At 39.4% G+C, this 24,947-nt stretch overlaps 1 protein-coding gene across 1 annotated transcript in view; it reads right to left on the minus strand.

Moving 5' to 3' along the window:
- The window catches only part of HECW2 (HECT, C2 and WW domain containing E3 ubiquitin protein ligase 2), a 263,183-nt gene that overhangs the window by 52,144 nt on the left and 186,092 nt on the right, over positions 1-24,947 (minus strand). Inside the window, 7 exon segments of the mRNA XM_038422564.2 lie at positions 5,295-5,480; positions 7,744-7,868; positions 9,944-10,047; positions 10,443-10,593; positions 15,441-15,536; positions 18,175-19,527; positions 20,869-20,969. Of these exon segments, the coding sequence (XP_038278492.1) occupies positions 5,295-5,480; positions 7,744-7,868; positions 9,944-10,047; positions 10,443-10,593; positions 15,441-15,536; positions 18,175-19,527; positions 20,869-20,969 (2,116 nt within the window).

Raw genomic sequence — 24,947 nt, forward strand, 5'->3', positions numbered from 1 at the left:
GGTGATAGGAACTGCTGACATGCTCAGAATGATGCACACTGCTTCACAGTTTGAGAACATTTATGTGTAGCCTGGCCATGTGAATAGACCACATACCTTGAGCTTGCAGCTCCCCACTCCATGATGGAAGCATCCATTTATGAAAGTCACTGAGGGGAGAACTGGTAAGAATGGGACTGCCCTGAACACAATGCCTGGGGGGGATCCAACAATCCAGGGATGACAATACTCAGGCTGGGATGTATTCCAACTTGCCAAGGTGGTGTACATCCTGGCACTACACAGATTTTAGCCATGCCTGCATACACAAGAAATGGATCTTGGCTTGTGTGTCACATATGTACAAGTGGCCATGTGCCCCAGAAGCCTGAGGCAGTTTTACACTGTGGTTTGCAGCTGCTTCTTGAAAGCTGCACAAGCTCCCCTGGTCCTGAGCAAAGCCTGGACAAGCCAAAACAATTAAAAAATAACTTTAAGAAAAAAATAAAAACAAACACCCAACTGGATGAAAAAACGAGTACCACTAACTACTATGGACAATTATACACTAACTACATACACATTTAAAGGCAAAAGACTACCGAAGTACAACAACATGCTCCGACCATAGATGGTAAAAAAGGAACTGAAGGAGGATTGGGTGGTTCGCTCCACCCTTGGTATCCTTGACTCCAGGCATGAGGTAAGGTAGGGCACCCACCCCTATTAAGGAAGACTTTCTGTTACCAGTGCATGAGACATGCACACACTCCCACCGTGGAATGGACATATGCAATCACTTGAAGAAGAAATCAGAGTTCATAAGCTGTATGAAAATAGACAGAAAACATGAGTCATGCTATAGAAGAGAACTTTTTTTTTTTACATATTTACTATGGCGAGGAGCATAGGGTCATTTCTGGAAAGTTCACATGACACAAAGGAGAACCAAAAGAAGCTTCATACTATGGCATGGGACTATGATATCATATTGTCCTTTTAGTTTTCAGGACAATGGGTTTGAGGTGTGGAAGGTTTGGAATTTGGGAAGGGTGGGTTTGTCGGAGGGGGGAGGGATTGTATCTTTGTACTGTCCCTATTGTGACTATAATTTATGGTTACTGTTTTGAAATTTTCACTTAATAAATGTGAACAGAAAAGAAACTGAGGCTCCAACATATTTGGAATAGTTCAGTAGAGGGCACCAAAACTCTTAAGGACCCCGATTGTCACGATGCTGTCTGGTAATTTGGAGCTAAAGAGAGATATGCCTTACAAGTTGCTGTCTGGGATGAGACAAACTTTATACAGGAAAACTATGCAAGCTTTGCTCAGCTGAGATATCTATAAATGTATAAATTAAGCATAATGTTTCTCTGTTGAATTTTGAAATGTTTTTGCTAATGGCAATTTTTGAGCCTCAGGCTGGTGGTGTCTACCTGGCAAAATAGTGATGTCATTTGTGACACTGGATACACAGGATCCAGGTATTGGAGAATGCTAAACTACTCTGTAAGCAGGATGTAATCTGTTTTACCAATTTCAATATTGGCTTTTTAAATTTCTGCAAGAAGGCAGAGGGAATGGGCCATGTCATCTTTGAAATCTATGCCCCTGCTAATAGGTTTAATTCTCTTACTAGCAAGTGTCCAGTAATTCTTTTCAGGCGCTGATATCTATTTTATCCAACCTTATCAGTATTTTGAAGGAGGCAAGACAACCTTCCAAAGGCTGACTTCAATGTACCAACCTTATAATAGAGTATATTTAGAAAAACAAATAAAAACAATGATTCAATACGAAAAAAGTTACTTGTTTAGAACTTTATTGCAGATGCCCAATTCTCTGATTTAATGCAGCCATCTAACACCGCATGTAATGCTTTTTTGTACCCACTTAAACTATGCTTAAAGATTATATTAAGGGTGATCATGTCTTATTAAGCATGAATGCTTTTAGGCTAGCCAGCAGCAATCTATAACATAAAGTGCAGATTTACTGTGCTGAAGCTTCCTTAAAGAAAGTCATTGGAACTTCAAAGCTCTGGGCTAATCTGGATGCTGACACCACACCTGGATACTGAGCTGAGTGTGCACGCACACACACTCTAAGAAAAACATCCTAATTTTAAAGAAACTCCTATCACTGGTCCTGGCAAGGTACAGCCAGGAAACTTACAATAGTTGTGCAAAGTGACAAAATTTTGGTTTGACCAAAAATTAAATCCCTTCCCCCTCAAAGAACTACACATTTTTAAATAAAAGTTATTTCAAATAAAAGCTGTGAATGCTTGCTTTAATACTGTACTTCATCAAGGTTCAACTTTATTTTAACATTCCCCAACACATACTATTTATACACTAGTTTTCTGTTTATATACTGATGTTCTATGTATGATTTGCTTGCAAATCCAGGAAAGAGTCTTTTTTTTTTCTTTTTTTAAATGAGAAGGCTGTTTAGTTTAGAGACAGGCATTTCAGAACTAGTTCTGCCTAAGCTTCCCCACAGAGTTCTACCAATGGATCTCAATTCACAGCCAATTGCGCAGAGGTAAGAAACATCAGCATCTACTGAGGAGTAAAGCCCACTTGTCCCATTCTTTGTCTCTTTGCTCTAGCTGCTGATCTGTGAAATAAAACACTTAAATTATTAGGCCAGTGGCAGTGAAGAAGATTAGTGTCATGAAGAAAAATATCCATATATCCTCTAACTGGCAGGGTCCCACTCAGTCATTCATCCTTTATATCACGATATATTAATCCCAGAATTCACTTGTGCACATGAGATATGTGTTTCATTTTTCACCTGCTTCCACCTTACAAATATGTTAAAGCATAATAAAAAGAAAATTTTTTAATTGCAGCACAACAGAGATGAGGTACGGTCACCATCAGCACAAGTACTAAGGCAAATAGAAGATATATTTATGCATTGTGGCACAAGTATTGGACAAGCAATGCACACAGTACAATTTAGGCCAACCAAGCCCTCATTTAGGTCATACACATGCTATGATTCCTCTATTGTACTGAATATATTTTTCTACTGTGACTCAACTTCCACTGGTCACTGAGGAAGCAAGTACTACTTGTGGAAAAGCCAGTTCATAATGGTGAGAACCAGCAATCCTGAGCTAGGACACAGAAAAAATACTTCAAAATAAAGAGCTTCCTCTGAGGCTTTACTCAGTGCTTCCTCTATGTTTTATTACAGCTGCATTAATCACGATCACCAAGTACTACACACAGAAATCCAGGGTTTGATTCTCCCTCTGGAGGATATGAGTAGCTCCTGCTGAACTCAAAATGGAGTTACTCATATTCTTCAGGGAGAGAACTGGACTCCAGGAAATTTAAGGGGAAGGGCTCAATGAGACAGAGAGGAAGAGGAAGAGGAAGAAAAAGGAAGTTAAAATAATTGCATCTCCCCCACCATTTTTACACAATGTTTTCCTTAAAGCTGCAAAGTAAAAAATCCAAGACAACAACGTACCTCAAGCATATTTCTCGCCTTCAGTTTGGAGTCTGTTTGTATTCCTTTCAGGTGTCAAGTACATCACTCATGTGGACTCGCAAACATTCATGGCTAAACATAGCCAAGAATTATAGACATAGGCACTTATTGGCTTAGTCAAACTATAGTCCTAATTGTTGCATGCAGTTTTGTTGAAGCTGTGTTGGTTCCAGGATATTAAAGGTAAGGTGGGTGAGGTAATATCTTTTATGGGATCAACTTCTGTTGGTGAAAGAGATGAGCTTTCAAGCTGCACAGAGCTCTTCTTCAGGTTCTGGCAGGGTCTGGTGAGTTGGTGGGTCCTGGATTGTATGAAGCTTGCTTCTGATGACGAGCTTGGAGAGGTTGGGGGGTTGCTTACAGGTCAGAAGAGGGGGTTCAGGAAAGATTTCTTTCAGGATGTGGTCTCCATCCAATATGCTCTGAACTTGTTTAATGATACCTCCTACTGGTTCCAGTGTGGGGTCAAAGGTCACAGCTAGGGTGTATGGTTATACCCTTAGTTGTCACCTACCAGCTCACACTAGAACCCATACAAAGTATCATTAAATAGTTACAACCCATACTTGATGACAACCACTTCCTGACAGAAATCTTCCCTGAAACCCTTCTGTGGCTTTCAAACAACTCTCCACCTCACCAAGCTCATCATCAGAAGAAAGCACCCCACAGACTAGGATTCAACTCAAAGCAGCATCAGACCCTACCAGACCAACAGACACAAAACCTGCAGAAATGTCTCCATTGCTACAATGATCAACACCCCCAACAACACACCTTTCAAGATTCATGAGTCCTACACATGCCTATTACAGCATGTGATGTACTTTCTACAGCACACTAAATGTCCCAACAACAATTATGCAAGTGAAAGCAGACAATCACTATGCTCCTGAAATGAACTCACACAACGATAAAAGACGAAAACACTGCATCACTTGTGGGTGAACACTTTTCACAAAGTGCTCACCCTATGTCTGGATGCTTACATTTTCCACCCTCCCCCCCCGCATGACTGGAGAGGTGTTAACTGGCCATTTCACCTTGAAAGGTCCTTTAAAATATGTGAACTACTTATGCTAAACAATCTGTTCCACCTCATATTTAGTTGTGACACTGAGTACATTTCACAGGCTTAAAGAACTCTGGAAGCTTGAAAGCTTGTCTCTCTGACCAACAGAAGGTTGTCCAACAAAAAATATTACCTCCTCCACCTTGTCTCTCTCTAGTCCTAATTACTTACCCATTTTTTTTCTCACCCAAATAGATATCACTATCACTCCCTCACATGTTAATTCTAGTATACTTTTATTCTTTCCTACACCTATGCAAAGGAGAAAATGCCACTCTAAGTAGCACTATTACAATGTAAGGCCACTGAAAATTCCCAGTGGTAGCTTCAACTTAATTTTAGTTTACTTAGTATTGAATATAAAATTCTAAATGTCACGGTCATACAAAAAGTAACTGTAATTGCCCCCTCTTCAATATTATTCAATAATATCATTTTCCCAAGGAAAGAAGCAGATCCAAAATCACACCAACTTTAAAAAAAAATAAAAAAGGAAAATTAATGTAGGAACCACAGAACAAATTTAAACTTTTACTTTTGAAATAAATATCATAACTTTTCTGACAATGAATATTTCTAATTCAAAGGATGGGTTAAAAGATCCTAATTCTTTTAAGGGCCTACAGCCAAACTACAGCCTTAAAATCTAGAAGGCTTTTAAGAGCAGATGCTTCAATCCCATCATTACAAAGACAAAATCCAACCAGCGTTACATGCATGTTCCAGGTACCTTGCCCTGATGGTCATGCTTCATTTCCCAACCTCTCGGCAGCTCCAGTTGTTTGTTAGCAAACATATTGAGGAAGCCCACCAAATCTCGATTATGCTGGTAACGCTCAAAATGGTGGGTGTCCCGCCGGACTTTGGTGATCATGTGCTTCAAACACGTATTGTTTGTAAACATGCGGTAGGCACTCTGAAAAATTCATAATAAAATAATTTCAAGAAAGGACATTCGAAGTTAAACATCTACATAGACGGACCATCAGTCCAATAGTTGGATGAGAGTCCTATGTTCCAATGAGTGGATAATAACTTGAACCCCAAACCAGCAAAGCACTTAAGCCTGAGTTCAGTGGGCATTGGTTCTTGCCCAGGAGCAGGCTCACTGAAGTCAACAGGACTGCTCACATGTTTAAAGTTATGCATGTGCTTTAGTGATTTGCTGAATTGGGGCCCTGACAATTAGATAAATAGCCAGCAATATGGAAGAATGGACATTAAAGAAAGAATATCAGAGCGGAAAGCAGTTATGAAATAAACACTTCCCAATATATTTGTTCATAAATATTTTATTCTTGCAAGCTTTTCCGAAATATCTATATTTTAATCAAACAAAAGTATTTAGCTCTTTTTTCCTGCAAAGGCATCCTTCCTAATGTAAATTTATGGCCTGCAGCTCTAAAACTTTGAAGGAAACTGTTTCCAGCTGAACAATAACAGCAGAAGAAAAGCCATGAAGTCTTCATTGCCTGACTCTATTCACCCAATGAGGTGCAAACTATATTTTTCAGCATTCCATTTCACTGATGTTGGTGTAGTTATGACTGCTTCTTCTAGCAGTAAAATTGGCCTAAATTGCAGAGACTTCACAATGCCTTCTTAAGCATTCTCTTAAGGGTAATATATATAGAATAATGTCTCCTCTGTAGCCATTGTACGTGGCAACAAAACTGGAAGTGTATTATAGTTTTTCTATGTTATTTTATGGAAAGTCACCAGGGATTTACATTAACATTGTTTCGACCTACTTGGATTCTAAAAGGACACTTGGCATGTTTGATTGTTGTTCCACAAAATCAAAAAGAATGAAAGTCACAGAAATACATATGCCTTTTTCTCAATCAAACAAAATGGACCTCTGCCTTATGAATTAAAGATGCAGCTATGCAGGCTAGATTCCATGCAGCTGATTGGAACGATACATATACCATAAGATTAAAACTAACGTTGTCCAGTAGTTTTAAAGCCACTGAATTATTAACAGGAGTACTTGCAGACAGTGAAGTACTCATTACATTATTTCTATTTATAACGTGCAAGGAAAAAAATCTGAACAGAAAAACTATTTAGGAAAGAGACTATTGGAGAATAAATAGGGAAAACTTTAAATCAAATATGGGGGAAAACAACACAAGTGGCCTCTTTTATTCAATGATTTCTAATGTACTTTCATATAAAATAGGTGAGTATGAATATGCTCTACTTAAATCCTCAAACTTTAACTTGAATAGTGCACACAACTGGCCATCTGCAGGGGTGTATTTTACCCTTTATAGGTAGATCACCTGTTGCAAGAAGCACATTAGTTATGTTTTGCAACAGTAATACTGGGCAAACAGATAAGTCAAAAGTAAAAATTGAAGACACTGTAATCCCTCAGGGGCAGTTTTTATATCACACCCAGCTCCAAAAGAACACAAATCAAGAACGCACTAAAGCAAAAGAACACTCTAAAGCAGTGGGATTTGCTATATCTGCCTGAATACACTTACCAGTATATACTTTATCCATTCATGTCTTTAGATTGTAAGCTGTTCAGGCCAGAGATTTATTTGTTTGGCACCTTCCCTCTATTGTATAATGCCATATAGACTTACAATGCTGTATACGGTAGTAGCCATTACGAAGTTAATATTTACCAACATTACTAGAGTGATATCTAATAATGCAGAGATTCACTGTGTGTAAAGTAGACAATAACTGAAGCATCTCAAATAACATGTTGGTAAATGGGTAAATATTGGTTCTTTAACCGTTACCGCTGTAAATAAACAAATTAAATAAATAAATAAATAAAATACCAAAACAAAAACAAAAAAAGATTCACCATTGCATCACTCCAGTTTTCTGCACATCTAATGTAATTCAATGGTGAACCAGACCCATAACAAATAAACGCTGTAGTTCCGCAGCACAGATAAGTCAAGGTTTTCGACTTCAACAGCTGGTATATACTGCCAATTTTCCAGTGTTTTCATGGATATGCACACAGTTTGAATAGTAAAGTAATAAATGCCCCGTACTGAGTAGCTCGCCACATAGTTTCCTTTTTCATATCTTAGTCTCAAAATATTGAGTAAGATTTTTGTATACAAGAAAAATACAGAGACCACAGATGTGCCCATATTTATCAACATATATTTATGAAATTGCATGTTGGTATACACTGTACTCACAGGGTTAGAATGCAGCACTGTAAAGAACTCTGGACTGATAAGGAATTTCACCGGAGGAGACTGTAGCAATAAAGTAAGCCTGGATCTGGAGGTAGAGTGAGGCAGCACATTCTCCCTTCGAAAATCTAACAACAAAGTGAGTGACAAAGGTTTCTGGTAATAACTTTTAATAAAACCTCATTGCAAACAACAATACTGATTTGCATTATACACTCATGATAATTCCTTGAGGGATATTGCTCTCTGGTTCTTAAAACATTCTCTACATAAGTGTATCTCAAATAATCCTAATTTATCAATGCATGTTTGCTGAAAATATCAGAGGTTTCCAGGGTAACAGTGTAGTAATACTTTTTAATGGTTTCTGATGCAAGATATACAGAAGTGTCGCTCTTACAAATCAGTATTTACCCACAGTCATCACACAATGGTACTTGGGATACAAGAGCCATACTCTTACAAACAGAAAAGGTAACTGTGGTGTGTCAGATACCATTGTGCTGTAACTGCAGACAAATACTGATTGTTTTTAATGCCAACCAACCTGAATATGTACAGTGCATATAAAATTAATGTAATTTGTTATATGTTCCACTTCCCCTATTACAAGATAGTCAGCAATGAAGCACTGATCAGTATTTAACCAAAATGCTCACACAATGGAGGAAAGAAAAAGTTCGGTACGGAAATCTATTTCAGTTCCATGTTTCCAGATGTATATGATAAACATTTGGGTGTCCCCTGAGCAGCAGCTTCTGCGTATTGATTTCTCACAAACATCATGAACCGGAGAGGAACCATGGATATCATTTGTTATATTCTTTCCACTAGAAAGGGCAACTAGTAAGGCTCTTTTAAAACAAACAGGAGATTTGGATGCAGATTTTAAAGTAGATGGGAGGTTGTAAACATAGATTGGGATCATAATGATCGTACCAGGTCCACCAAAAATCATGCCATCTTCCATCCTTCACAAGCCCATTCTTTTATGTGTGCGACAATATGCACAGGGTCATCCTTCCTCACTAATTCTGGGAAGTCCAGCCATCCGTAAATGACAAATGAGCTCCGTTAGGAAGAACACTATACTTTAAAAAACTAGAATATATAAAACTTAATAGAGGAGACAGGAAGAGGGAAGGACAGGTGTTAAGTGGGAATAAAAGCTGAGGGAAGAACAGAGACTTCAAATGGGGGGAAGTGACGGGAGAGAGACAAAAGAAGGAAGGAAATGAAACACAAATGGAGAAAGATATGGAACATAATAAAGGAGGGGAGAGTGGGAAACAAAGGTATTATCTGAAACAAATATGGAGAAAAATGTATCAAGCATTGAAGGAGTTCTGAAAAATGGAAGAGAAGAGAGATGAATAAGAGGAGACAAAGATTCTTAGAGCTATTGTTCATGCAGTACTTCCCTCAATTCCTCCCACTGTATGTCCATCATAAGGATGCCGCCTTGTTCTCAAATGACATTCTCATCACTTCTTTTGTGAAAGTCAGTAGTGGAACATCTAATTAGCTTCTTGGCACCTCCAGCAGTTGCTGTGCCCCTCCCCCCACTGCCATCAATGAGATTATGCACTGAGAGAGAGCCTGACTTTTGGCTTCAAGGGGTTAACTTTAACAATGGAAAAGCCTTCATTAAGGAAAAACCTCACTGAATTTCAGACATGAATGCCTGACAAAATGGAGGATTCAGGTTACTTCTCAGGTATACAATTCTGCTGGTTTAATTCATTCATTCAACTCTAAGCTCATCTTCCCTGACATTAGCAACAGAAGCAACACTGATAATGAGCTCAGAAGTCAAGAGAAGAAGGGGAATTCATATCAACAGAGTGAAAGGAATTGCTACAGAATAGCCTGTTGTTCACTCTATGCCACCATTAATAATACTAATCACTAAAAAAGTTGACAGCTGCAGAACATTTACACGCAAATGGCCTACATTAGCCATTTACATAGCTTCCTAACGTGAGAGAGTAAAGAAGCTGAAACACACACACACACATTCTTCAACATGCTGATTGAATAAATCCTAATAAGCCGAGCCATTACCTGCAGAAACAGGACAGTAAATTATAGTAAACGGTGATCCAGTTCTGTGCAGACAGAAAATAGGGTTCTCCTTATCTTGCTCTCATTGAATGGCTGATTGGCTGAACTCTCCATTGATCGATATCAGTTTTATTTTTACCTGCATTAGAATGATGGAAGTCAGTATCCTCTCCAGTTCCATCAATGGCATGTGGGTGCTCTTCAGGCCTATCATTAGTCATCGTTCGACGAATACTCTGATATCTAGAATTACAAGACTGGATTTACATACGCTATAGGGTGAATATACCCTACACCTGGCTCTAGGAAACCCCAACTACTGAAGCTCGTTTCATTTTCTTTTTCTCCCATGCAGCCTAAAATCCACTGATGTCTGATTATTCATATCCTTCTGTGGCCTGAATTTTTGTGGTTCCTTACCCATTGTTTCTGGCCAGGTTGCCATTGAACATTAATGGAACACAGATGATAGCCTGCATCCAGATTCAGGGGGACATTCAGAAGAACCACACTTAAGACCCACTGGTCTACAAAAGACTGCGCAGAGCTACTCATGGTAGCAGCTGGGACCTAGCCCTCATGCCAAGCACACTTTTGGTACTATTAACTTAATAAACACTGACAACAACAATTCTCACCGCCGATTCAGCTGCTCCATTTGCTGTATAGAATTTGACCTCTGGAGGATCTGTGGGGCTGGAGGAGCTGTGGGTCGCTGCCATGTTGTTGTTCTGTTTACATGATCCACATAGAATATCCTCCCATGGCTGTCGATTCGAGCCTCCCAGTCTGAACATCAATAAATCAACATGAGGTATGATTTTTCTTTAAATTTTGCTACTTTTTAAACTACACCTGTTGTCCTGAGTTTCTATTTCTCTTCTACAAGATTCCTTCAATCCAGCACTTTTTGATTGCCCTCTGTCTACATGACTCATAGCTAAAACCCCAGGCTTCTCTCAGATGTTATTCTGCAAATCAGCCTCCCACTGTACTGAGTTTTTACAGAATTCACATGTAATATGGATTATCCAATATGTGCTGATGCTCCACTGACTAGGGAGTGTGACACCCTAGGCAGAATCTGTGTGTTCACACCCTACGCACTAGTGCAATGATGTTTTGTACAAAATATGCCTTGTGAGATATCATTTGAACTACCACCACCACACTGGTCAATAATATCATTGTAAAATGTATGTGACAATGCTGTATGTGAAATTATGGATACTCATTGATATTATGCTTTAAAGTCTGTGACTAAAAGGTGTTTAAACCAGGCATGCCAGGTGGAATGGATTAATAGGTTTTGTCCAGAAAAAAGGAAAGAGGGTGTGGCCAAATTCAGTGGGCTGTTTATTTGTATTGTAGGTGTCAGAAGGAAGAGTTAATTTGCACTTTAGCAAACACCAGCAGAAGAGGAACCAGCATGGAGCCTTACCCTCCAGAACCCCTGGCTCGTTTACTCAGCATGAACTAATGAACTTTATTTGGGGATAGCCTTCAGAAGAAGGCATTTCAGAGGGTCACTGGACTATATGAAAGGGGAAGCAACCCCCTAAATTATCCTTCACCATAAGGAGACAAAGAAACCAAGTGATTTGATCTCTGTGAGGGGTCCTAGCCAGGCCAGTCAGTAAAAATTTGGAAAGAAGACTGTGGGTGAGAGAAAGACCTTCTTGAACAAAGACTACCTTGCTCGGTGTGTGTTTTCACTTTTCTTTGCTTGCGACCTTTATTTTTAACTCGGCATCACTTAACCTGTGCTCTTCTGTGCATACGTTTGTTTTACTTTTAAACTTAATGAACCCAGCTCTGTGTTTGAACTGAAGTGATGGTTAACTCTGATTAAAATAATAAGCTGTACTTTTGTCTCTTTAAAGAGGCAATAAACCTTACTGCTTCCTTAAATGTTCCAGAGGAAGGCTGGATGCTTCCAGGCAGCCAGACAGTTTTGGGCAATTCAGGACTGGGGTGTATGTTGGGGTCATCCTGCAAGTAGTAACCACAGGCTGTGTTGTAGGCAGGCTACTGGGGTCAGAGTGCTGAACAGCACCCAGACACAAGGGAACTGCATGCTTGTCTACTGATGCCCAGGATGTGAGCTACAGCAGCAGAACATTTAAGGCACTCAGGATTACAGGGCAGACAGTGACAACCTCTCAGTGGGTTTGTACCCCAAAACATTACAGAGTGTGAATCCCAAATTAAACAATTCAAGATCTTTGGGTTCACTCACTTCATCTGCAGTATGCTGCGATGCAGTCATTGAAGTTTACAGCAGGTCAGAAGGCCAGGTCAAGTTCCATGCACCAAATGAGCTCCATTTAAGCCCGAATATATAGATTTAAGTAGAACTTCAGTGCTGGCCTCTGAGGGCTTGTCTACACTACCTACCAGATCAGCAGGCAGCAATCGATCCAGCAGAGGTGGATTTATCAGATGGGTGAGATAAATCAACAGCTGAGCCCTCTCCCGTCAACTCCGGTACTCCACCAGAACGAGGAGTGCAAGCAGAGTCGACAGGAGAGCATCGGCTGTCGACTTACCGCAGTGAAGACACCGCGGTAAGTCGATCTAAGTACATTGACTTCAGCTACGCTATTCAGAGAGCTGAAGTTGCGTATCTTAGATTGACCCGGTGCAGTAGTGTAGACAAGCCCTGAATTGCACCTTTATAGAACAGAGGTGACCTCTGTAAATCTTAACTAGTTGTTTTGATTTTGATACCTAGTGGTCGGTTTTTTCAGCTGTCAACAACAACAGTAAGGCAGATTAGTTAATGATACATAATGTGTATTTCATTGCGATAAATTATTCTTTAGAGAGGAAAGATTAGATTAAATGTTCTTCCAGTGCTGCAGTGTATTACTATGATAAATAAAAAACCACATTCAGCTAAGCATCGCTTAGCAGAATTCACACACACAGCAGAGTACTAACAAGAGACTGTGGAAAACAACCAGGCCCATTCGTAGGGAAAGCTACAAATAAATGGAAGGAGACAACCTTGATTACTTGCATAGAAGCTTGTTTACCTCTCAGGATAGGCACGCCAATTGACCGAAAGTAAATAAGCCTGGTAAAACTAAATTTTTTGGAGTGTTGTAACCTCTTACTTGGCTTTCCAAGAGGACTGACAATTTCAGAGTATATAGAGATTTTATATTCAGGTGAAAAAGGCCTTTCTAGAGGGAAATTTGCCTCTATTTAGCACATATATTCTCCACTCCTTTCTTCAAATCAAGTTTGCAGCTGAACAGTGTTGTGCAGTAAGGTCCTATTCCAGCAAAGCACTTGTGAACATGCTTAACTTTAAGTACGTAACTAGTCTATTTTCTTCAAGTTAAGCACAGGCTTAAGTGCTGCGATGCATTGAGACTGTGATGTCATTACTAAGGCAACCACTCAGATTACTGCTTCCTTCTATCAATTAAACTGGATGCAAATGTGTTTACAAAAATATATTTTTAGAACAAAAGCTTGAAAGTACAGTGAATTTGCATAGTTTTATGCAGTTAATCAAGGTTTCGGAATACCAGGTCATCTGTTTTTTGCTTTCCCTATTAACATAGTGAGTAATTTGTAAAATCAGCATACGGTATATGTATATTGCATAAATAATAATTTTTTCTAATTTTTGATCATCATCTATATGGCAACTGGAATAACTATTTTTCTTCTGTCTCAGCCCGATGTAATAACACCTAGAACATATCCCAAAGCACCTTGAGACTGTGGTTGTTGCCCACAACCCTTGACTGAATAAGCATGTTCCATTACAGTGAGTGTTGCCCCAGATAACATCACAATATTAATAATGTAACATTCAAGCACATCTGCAGACAGAAAAACTGAATCCATTTAGTGTTTTTTTTTCTGGTTTAAGTTTTATTCATAGCAGTAGATGGATAATCTGTATACACCCTTGCACTGTGCCTTGATATTTTTTTCTAAATATTTATACAAGTATAGAGGCAGGGAGGAGGGAAGAAATAGCAAGGCTCAGTATTGGGTACAAACACACACACACCCTCCTAGTAAATGACAGTGTTGGAATATTATATTGAAAAACAAAAGGTAAATATTATGAGATTTTTTTTTAAAGGTAACAATTATAGCAGACACAGCTTATGAGAAAAATAAGCAGTTTGTATATACATCACTTCAGTATAAAAGCCACCTCTCAAATGTTTCTAATTTATTATATCTTGAGCTGATCTCATCTAAATATTTCCTGTAAATGTCCTGTATCTTGTCAGTGAGAAAAGTGATGAAAATACCAAAAGTAGCTATCTCCCCCAGGCAGGACTCGAAAAAGGAATACTGTGTTATGAGAAATTTTAAATTAAGGTGTAGGGTGCTAATATTCTCTTTGGCTGACCTGGCAGTTGAGGATTTTTGAATGAAAAACACTATCATGACCATTTGCTGTAACAGAATCAAACTGGAGCAAGAGGATAATGGGCTTCATACAGCACTCCTCTGAGGTGCCTCATTACTAATGCCAACACAATCCTATTCCATATGGCAAGATTAATATCTTACTTTTTATTAAATTAAATGGGCAAAATCCTGATCCCATTAAAGTCAAAAGGAGTTTCTTTTCTGCAGTTTGACATCAGTCTTCAAAACCATCTGCCTTCTCTCACCACCCGTTGGGAAACAAAGAATAAGTAGTCAGGGCTGATATAGGTTAGTGATTGTCTATGAAGGTGATGTTGATAATTGGCCTCCATATTTTTTGGGGGGGAGGGAGTGGGGTAAACAATGTTTCCGCACTACCAGTGTACAGGTAGATGCTATAACCCTTCCCCTTCAAATATTTAATACTGAATGGGTTATCACTGGGCCAGGGTTATTCACGTGCATTAGTCAAGTAATTGAAAGCAAAGTTCTCGCCACATATACAATACTGAGTAACTATTTCTAAGCCAATTTAGAGGCATCCAATAGTTAAAATAAATCTAATATTAAACTATGTCCAGAGTGTCATTTCCTCCACAAAACAAAAACAATTAAAACAACAAATGTCTTAATTTCTTTTTACACCTAATTGTATCACCATTCCACTAATGATCACTTTCTGGATCCATTAGCAATGAGAACATAAGCACCCTACACCTACTGCATCCCATGCATTGTACATAATAAATAATCTCATGACACAGCAGCTGAAAGCAGGAAGGCTAAAGCTTCAAGTTCTAGCTTTCCAACTGATCCTGGAACTCCAGTTAGCACTGTGTGTCGTGGAGTTACGTTATTTCAGTGTAAATCTCCACCAGCTTTGAAGTACCCCACAGCTTCCAGCATTCTTGGATATCTTTGCTTTCTAGCCCCTACCACAGCACATCACCCACATCACCACTCATCTGGATCACAAGTTGAAAAGGCAGTTTCTTTCCCCCATACCTCTCTACCAATTTCATTTAGTGGACCACCACAAGAGGTTTAATCAGCATAGCACATTGTGGTACTTCCTAAACCGAACAGTCTCTCTTACAAAAGATTTCATAGCCTTATTCCCCACACAGAACTCCTCTGCTGATCTTAGTTCTCGTTGAATTACAGGGCCACATTACTCCTAGAGTAGCTCATATACTGAACGTTTTGATTAAAGTAAAATAGAATCTCACTTGGTGGCAGAGCTTCATCCACTCTCTGGTATCGGCTAGCATCCTGACGTACTGAAGGTAGAGACCTCAAACTCTGGTGACCATTGGCTTGGGAACCTAGAATTAAACAGAGAAGACATTCTGCTATTTTTTCATTCAGTACTAAGAAGCTGTTGAGTGGCCTCTGAATTGAGCAGCACAGTGAACTTGGATTCTGTCTGTAATTTCAACTCTCAGAGGGGGCACCAACTCACATCTGGCCCCTCAGACAGATACAAACCACATGGAACCACTGCAGAAACCCAATTTAAATACAGTTACTGCTGCTTTAAGATCTTAAGGCCAAGTTCTATATTGGGGTTCATGGTTGCAACTCCACTGATTTCAGTAAAATCATGCAAATTTACACTATAAGGGAATAATGTAATAATTGTAATAGTGTCTGGATAATAGGACAACAGAGGTCTATTGACCATACTTAACAAGATCTCCCACAAAAATATTTTCCCTTAGTCATGTAAGCAAGGGTTGAGGGCTGCTCAGTGAAAGAAGGGATAAAGGATTCTACCTGTTGGTTTGTTGCCTTAAATAAAAGTTCATACTCATAATCAAAGGGGAGAGAACACCATTTGTCAAGCTTTCTTATATTACTAATTGACAGGTTTCAGAGTAGCAGCCATGTTAATCTGTATCCGCAAAAAGAAAAGGAATACTTGTGGCACCTTAGAGACTAAAATTTATTTGAGCATAAGCTTTCGTGAGCATGCATCCAATGAAGTGAGCTGTAGCTCATGAAAGCTTATGCTCAAATAAATTTGTTAGTCTCTAAGGTGCCACAAGTACTCCTTTCTTTATATTACTAAGTGCACTTCACTGGAAAGATGTACACATTGTTGCTGAAAAATATACCAACCATATTGCAAGCATACACAACTTGTACACTCTGGGTGAAATTCTGGCACTACTGGAGTCAAATGACAAAACTTCCATTGACTTTCATGGGGCTGGGATTTCACGCTCTGCGTAGGTGGCGTGTGAGGATTCTGAGAGAGTCTGGGAATATCATTTCCAGGGATATTTTGGTGCAATCTGGTACATTCAGAAGTCTAAATGTTGCTCTTCAAAAGTATTTGATGTACTTCAGATAAGCCTTCACTGGCAGAGATGACTTACTGTAGCTGTATCCAGCATGTGATCAACTCCATCAGAGGCTGGGGGTCATCCCAGACCTCTTCAAATATGGTGGTGAAGTGCTACCAAGGAACTCCCAAGAGTCCCACTTTATCACCAGAAAAAGGAAGTGAATTAATACATGGTAAATTGTGACTAGGGACAAGTTATTTATTAGAATATATTACTACTTACACTGAAGTTAGGTATGATATACAATTTTTATATCCTAAATTAGCTTTATAAGTAATTGTTGTAAATAGAATCAATGTATGAAATTTTTTCCCATAGAGAGACATGTTTGAGCAGGTCAGAATTTGTAAATGAGAGGGGAATCAGCTTTAAATCTGATAAATAATTCTTTAAAAAATAGAACTTTTTTCCTCTTTGCACTTTATGATGTGTCAAGGTTCCTTCCCCACTCTAAACTCTAGGGTACAGATGTTGGGACCTGCATGAAAACCCCCCTAAGCTTATTTTTACCAGCTTAAGTTAAAACTTCCCCAAGGTACAAACTATTTTACCTTTTGTCCCTGGACTTTATTGCTGCCACCACCAAGCGTCTAACAAGTATAACAGGGAAAAAGCCCACTGGAAACGTCTTTCTCCTCAAAATCCCCCTAAGCCCTACACCCCCTTTCCTGGGAAAGGCTTGATAAAAATCCTCACCAATTTGCATAGGTGAACAGAAATCCAAACCCTTGGATCTTAAGAACAATGAAAAAGCAATCAGGTTCTTAAAAGAAGAATTTTAATTAAAGAAAAAGTAAAAGAATCACCTCTGTAAAATCAGGATGGTAAATACCTTACTGAGTAATCAGATTCAAAACAGAGAATCCCTCTACTCTAAACCTTAAGTTACAAAAAGACACAAAACCAGGAACATACATTCCATTCAGCACAACTTATTTTATCAGCCATTTAAACAAAACAGATTCTAACACTTACCTAACTAGATTGCTTACTGACTTTTTACAGGAGTTCTGATCTGCATTCCTACTCTGGTCCCAGCAAAAAACACCACACAGACAGAGAGAGCCCTTTGTCCCCCCACCCCCCAGCTTTGAAAGTATCTTGTCTCCTCATTGGTCATTCTGGTCAGGGGCCAGCGAGGTTGTCTTAGCTTCTTAACCCTTTACAGGTGAAAGGGTTTTTCCTCTGGCCAGGAAGGATTTAAAGATGTTTACCCTTTCCTTTATATTTATGACAGATGCATAAAGATTTATTTTCCCCTTTCCCCAAAACAATAAAAGTGCCACGAGCTCAATTTATTTATTAGTTTTCTGGTTTGTTTTTCTCCTCATTAATAATTTTGATTAGCCAACACAGTAACAGATGTGATTTCTTTTCCAACATGCAACACTTTCCATTTCAATTTTTTTAAATCTGATTTTCAAAACCATAACAAATTAATTAAAATACTATTTAAATTTTTTTTTAAATCAGACTATTTCAAACCCCACCAAGAACAGAACTATTTTGAAATTTTTATGAATTAAGTATTTTTAAACAACTCTTCTAATGACTGCAGAAAAGACTTCTCACTTATAAAACAGCCCCATTTATTGACTACTGTAGTAATTACCTCCACTAGCTCCTTCAACTTGTGTAGCTCCCTCCTCGCAAGCAGCTTGGGCACCTCCAGTTTCTTCATCCTGACACTGGCTACTTGCTGCAGCCTGCAGACTCCTCCTCTGCCAAATTTCTTCGGAGTCATCTCTATCCTGTAATTCACCTCCTTCAGCTAGCTGCCGAGCCTCCTCTTGAGTGCTGGGTAACCGCACCGCAGGTAAAGAGCCAGGACTGCACACAGAGTCCTGTGTTTCTGTAGCGGGCTCACTTCTGGTCACATGGGTGGCACAAGCTCCCTCTTCCTCTTCCTGAGAAGAAAAGGCAGGAGTCTCAGAAAACCTGGCACTTTCAAAAGAAGAACACCGAGTTTCAGCTGAGGAGAGACGTGTAGTCACACTTTCATTGAAGGAACTGTCCGCCCCTTCCACATCACTCTCTCCTTCTGGCCTGGTACTGGCCTCACTGACACTTTCTGTGTGAGCAGGATCGCTGTGTTCAGTTTCTGAGGATACCTGGGAAGGTTCAGATCCTTGGTCAATGGATTCTATTTCACTAATTCCTCTTCTGCTACCAACTGTAGAGTCTGAAGCTCCCGTGTCTGCACTGCTAGTAGGCTGCTCTGCCACCTGACAGGCACCCAATTCACGGCTAGCCCATTCTACCAACAGATTGTTCTGAGAATCTGGCTGGTCTTCACCTTCTTCTCCTGCTAACTCTGATGGTGGAAGCCCTTGGAGAGTCTCCTGCTGGTCATCAGAGGGCTGCACAGGAGTTTTGAGGGCTGGTGCTTTCCCATCCTCTGCAAGACCTTCCATTATCTGATTTGATGATGAGTAACTTAAAAAATTTCCTTCAACACCCCTTGTAGCACCATTAAACATTACTAAACCACCATCTTCTTCCAAGGAAGACTGAAAACCCAGATCTTTATGCAACTCATGCTCCTCTTCATCTGAGTCAATGTGAAGCATAGCATTAAGTCTCGTGTCAGTAGGAAAACTACTCCTTAGTTTCGGGGATGCCCCAAGTGAACGCTCACTGCAGGCAGATGTCCCAGGTCTGGGATGACTATTGTGTTCTATTGCATCCAGATAGTCATTCAGTGAGTCCTGGCGACCTCTGTTAGGTGATGACCTTGCAGTAGTAGAGGTTAACTCCTCCTGGTCCATTTCTAGAGTTGTACTAGTCCCTAAAGAATGCGTAGAGACTGCATTTCCAACAGATTCCTCAAGGATTGGGCCATTTAAACAAACTGGAAGTGCGTCATGGTTCCCTGCTGGCAAGTCCTCATCATCAGAAGGGCTCCCTAAGTCTCCATTCACAGAGTTCACTCCTAGCAAAGTACCAACTGTTTCTGGTGAAGCATCTGCAGCGAAACACAAAGACTGGGAATGAAACACATGAATATATTCATTCAGTTCATTCTAATATCTCTGCACAACACAACGCTATAAAACACACTTCTGTTAAGATACCCATTTGCTGCATACAAACAGTGAAGTGAAAAACACAAAAACAAAATAAAATACAATTAAAAAAAATCTATACTCCTACTCATGCAGGACCAACATTTAGACTTTGCTCAACCTAAGTTTAACCTATTTTGTACAATAAAAAAGGAAACACAATACGCATGAAGTATCACTATAAAGGACTCCCATCCTGCTCTTATATATTCAGCACATTGCCAAAATTGGCTCTGATAAAAAACAGTTTTCTAAAGTTTGTGCTCTTGTTCCTAAGAGCAGGATCTGTACAGAACTTGAGACTGACATTAACTGCAAAGTCTCCTTATGAGGCAACGAGATGCACCACAGCCAGTTTCTGAAATTAAATGACGCAGTCACAACCTGTACAAATATCACACACTGCACAGAACAGTTTTATATTTACTTAGGTTTTTTTCTCTTTAGAAAAGGAGGATCTAAGTTCCATGGATAGTAATTGTATGTCTACACTTCAAAAATGACCCCAGCAGCAAGTCTCAGAATCTGGGTCAACTGACTCAGACTTGTGAGACTTGTGCTACAGGGCTAAAACCAGCAGGTGAGATGTTTGAGCTGGGGCTGTAGCCTGGGCTCTGAAACCTGGGGAGGGAGAAGGGTCACAGGGTATGTCTACACAGCAGTTAGCTGTGTAGACCTGCGCCAGCCAACTTGGGCCTGTGGGGCTCAGACTGTGGGCTGTTTCGTTGCTGTGTAGACTTCCAGGCTTGGGCTGGAGCCCAAGCTCTGGGACCCTCTCACTTCTCAGGGTCCTAAGGCCTGGCTCCAGCCTGAGCCTATACAGCAGTGAAATAGCCACACAGCCCGCGCCCCACGAGCCCGAGTCAGTTGGCATGAGCCAGCCATTGATGTCTAGTTCCCGTGTAGACATATCCTTAGAAACATTTTTACACTTTAGGAATTGAAAAGGATGTCTGAGGTCAACTAATCTCCCTATAATGAAAATACAGTATGCCAAGTACATTTGAATATATCAGCAATAAAAAAAGTAGAAAATAAATAGGATAAAATTAGTACTTAGCAGTACTGCTAATAATAAATCTCAAAAGTAGTATTTGAAATGTTTGGTCCATCACTTTCACACAAAGCTTTTCTATAGTACGGGCATTATACACAACAGGATTAGTATGTGTAACAGGTAGTCATAGTACATAATGATTTTCTCTACCCAATCATGTGTGCGCACAGGTTTTAAATCTCACCTTCATTAATAGAAGATGTAATCTCGACTTTGAATTGGAGATACCCACTTACATGGTCAGCTGGGAGCCTTCTGCCGAGGTTATAGCTGAGAATCTGGTCTCTGCAGAGAAGAAAAAAAAATACTGTTCTCTAGACTTTTTACTATTATTTTAATTTTCAAATGTTTTACATCACAGGCTCCTGTCTGAGAGATGCGGCATAATAAAAGGTAATAGAGAATCATGAATTCATAAAAGTGAGCATCACGTTAGCTTGTGTAACAGAGCATGCAGACTATACTCTTCCTAAAAGACAATTAATTACCAGATAAAGCAACATAGCATATCCATAAACTATGCTTTTGTTCTTACTCCAAATATAAAGTGTGCACTGGCAACTTTCATCCACCCACAAATCTTCTCTTAACTGAAAAACAAACAACAGCAACAAAAACATGTGTACCTTAAGATTACAAAACCTTTTCATTTCTGCAATCATTGTGCCCTCTTGTGGTTTTTACTGCACAGAAAATATTCTTAATTATTTACCTGAACAAGAGACACTATAATTTTTATTTTTAGGTTCCAATTCAAGAAAGCACTTATGCATACACTTAACTTTAAGCATATGCTTAAATTTATTCCTATTCAGCTAAGCTCTTATGCACAGGCTTAAATTTAAACATGTGCTTAAACCTTAATAACTTCAATGGGACTTAAACAAGTGCTTAAATGCTTCCTGAACTGGGGTTTTAGGATGAGATTCTGTACAGCATAGAACTCACAGCCCAGGCTCCTCTCCAACATAGTTTAGACAGCTGTGCGGGGCCTCGTCTAAGGCCTTGTTTACATGGGAAAGTTTTACCATTTATACAAGTATAGTTATACTGGTGTAACCCCCCATTTGGACATACTTATTCCAATATGAGTGAGACTTTTTTTGGTTCAGCTTAAACCCCTTCCCAAATGACAAACTAAACCAAAAAAAGCCACTTCTATACCAGCGTGTCTCCACATGGGGGCTAGGGGTAATATCGTATAACTATAGAGATTTTTTTATATATATAAAAACCTTGTGTAGACAAGGCTTAAATTGCATCAGCCTTTCCTGGCTATCCTATGGGTAACAGTACCAGCTGGAACCTCCACATCGCTACATGCTACAGCCCTGTCACAGACACACCACTCCTGTCCTCAATCAGGCATGTCCTCTTTGCCAGGGCATAGGAGGGGGATCCTCAGAAGCCAGCCTTTTGGCTATCTTTCACAGCCCCTGTGCTGGCATAATCCTCCTCCAGATGGAAAAAGAGCTTTTAGAGCTCCTTTATGCTACTCTAGCCATTTTACGCAGCATAAACGGACCAGAATGATGGGTGAGAATCACACCCTTAGTGCCTACATTAGGACACGCCATATTAACATCTGATTGGCTATGTTTCATATTGTCCACAACAGCTACACAAAATTCAAAATGTGTTGGCACTTTAACTACACAAATATGTAGAGTATTGGTGCTCCCACACATTGCCAGAAATCAGGACTAATTTCAAATACAGACAGAGGCCTAAATTAGCACAATGTACCTTGGGAATGGCAAGTTCCAAGCTTCAGACATCCGATTACATTCCTATGAATCAAGAGTAACATCACTGACAGGGGGAAAAAAGCCTGAGCCAGGAATGCTTTTTTATGGTTCCTGTGTACAAAATGCAATATTTCTACTGTGCTCCTCAAACCAAAGCAAGTTTGGTTCAACAGAGCAAACACAGTGTACGTGTGAAAATAAATCCTGTTTATTCAGTTGATTTGGCACATCTGGTAGGAAATTAGATCTGAGTGGATGATCAATACAAAAATCTCTTTAAACAGCATTACATTAAATTTACAAAATAAGGGTCTGATTCACCACTGTGTTCCTCTGGTTTTATGACGCTGTAATTTATTGGAGTAATTTAGTAGTGAATCAGGACCTTAAATGTTCAAGCTGGAAAACTGCCAAATTGCTTCATCCCCAGCTCATAACATGAAAAAGTCCTCATGGGAAGCAAGTACCTTCTCAGTAAACGTATCTAGCCCCTTTCATCACTCAATACCAGTGGCTAGATTACAAGTTATCCAGTTAGAGACAAAATACACTTCTATAATAGCAGTATAATACCTTCTTTGAAATCAGAGTAAGTTCCACCGCTGCAAATTGTGGCTTTGCTTGTCTACATGAGAGGCTTGCACATGTGCATTTGCACCAGTAGCTGAAATTGGGGCTAATTCTAAGTTTAGATAAGATGTAAATTAAGGGTATTTAGAGAATGGCAGCTTCCAGACTTCAGCTTGTCTAGTATTTATTCAACATTCGCATTTCTCAATATTAGTCAAGACTCGAAGAAGGAACTTCAATAATAAATAATTCCAAAATCTTACAGTTCTGAACTTTCAAAATGGACTTTTATTCAGAAAATGATTCAATGCTAAAAAAATGCACTAGGTGAATTAATTAGAATTTGTTTGCATTGTAGTCTTCTGTTCTAATGAGGATGGAGCTTTGTAGAAAGCATCTAGATCGCACATTGTACAATTCTGGATTTGAGAGAGAAAATACAAAATTAAATCAGTAGCCTTCAGCACTTAGGAAACTCCAACTAGTCCAGAACGTTGCCACACATCTCCTCAGCAACACAATGGCTACTGGGAACATATCAAACTTCTCATCCAGTACCTACACTGGCTTCCCAAAGAATATCAAATCAAGTTCAACATCTCAGTCCCTACCTTAAAGAGGTCCCAGGACTGGGCCTAAGGATACCCAAAAGACCATCTAAAGCTCCGAGATGAAGACTGTGGTCGACAACTTTGTCCTCTGGCACAACTGCACTCTCAACAAGAGTAAAGCGTGTCTGTGTGGAAGACAGAACTTTCTCCAGGAGCAGTCCAAGACTGTGGAATGAACTCCCACTAGGAACTAAGGACTATCACAAACCTCACACCACCTTCCACTGCAAGTGCAAAGAATATTTCTTTGATCTTGCCTACTCTAATATAAACACAGCTTAAACACATATATATATTTTATATATGTATTTATGTATGTGTGTATGTGTGCACGTACACACACACACACACACACACACACACCCCCCACTATATAAAAAAAGAAACTCCGCTGCACATGGTTCTCCCTCTGGGGAGAGGGTGAGAGAACAAAATACATGACAAATGTGTAGTCACATAGTTTAACACACTACTGGAATACTACGGTGATGAGCACAGTAAAAAAAATTGGTATAGGATAAAAAGAATCAAAGTCTATATTATACAAAGTTTAAACCTTTGGAGCTTTGGACCTTTGGATTCATGACATTTTTTTAAAGCTTTAATTATCTCCACCTGTCCTTGAAGTCATCATGATGATGAAAGATTTCATTTTACTAGCCTGTTCAAAAAGAAAAACCTACTTCATCTTACTTCTTACTTTATCATAATTTGTGTACTTTACAGTTATATTGTCTATATTTTTCTTCCAATCAGTTTGTTTCATACACCCATTGCATCGTCATAACCTAAATTGTAAACTCACTGGGGAAGAGGCAGTATAGCTGTCTAGCACCTAGTCAATGGGCCCTTGATCGCTGACTGGTACTCCTAGCCATTACTGCAATAAAAACAACAGTAATTACTTGTCCTGGATGAGAGGTCAAAATAATTTTTCAAGATAGCATTAGAACTATTTTAAAGCAAACACTTTACCAAACTGAATACCCACCCATTTTCTCCTTGTGCACTTAATGTGCAATCCTTCCTCCTCAGAATGATATAAGAATGTATATACAACTGAAATATGGAGTCTGAAAATCTCTTCTGTATGTTTTGCAAGCAAAAATTCTGGAAGAGAACTCCCTGGATATGGATAAGCACACCAAAATCACTAACGTAGCCCCCAGACTTCACACACAGCACTACTATGAAATAGAGAGCTAGAACAACATTTTGAGCATCAACGTAAAAATGAACACATAAGGTGCCACGGGACTCTTTGCCCGCTTTTACAGATCCAGACTAAACATAGCTACCCTTCTGACATTAAGCAATATTTTGACATTCACTCA

This window comes from Dermochelys coriacea, chromosome 11 (assembly GCF_009764565.3).
Source record: "Dermochelys coriacea isolate rDerCor1 chromosome 11, rDerCor1.pri.v4, whole genome shotgun sequence".
Taxonomy (NCBI): Eukaryota; Metazoa; Chordata; order Testudines; family Dermochelyidae; genus Dermochelys; species Dermochelys coriacea.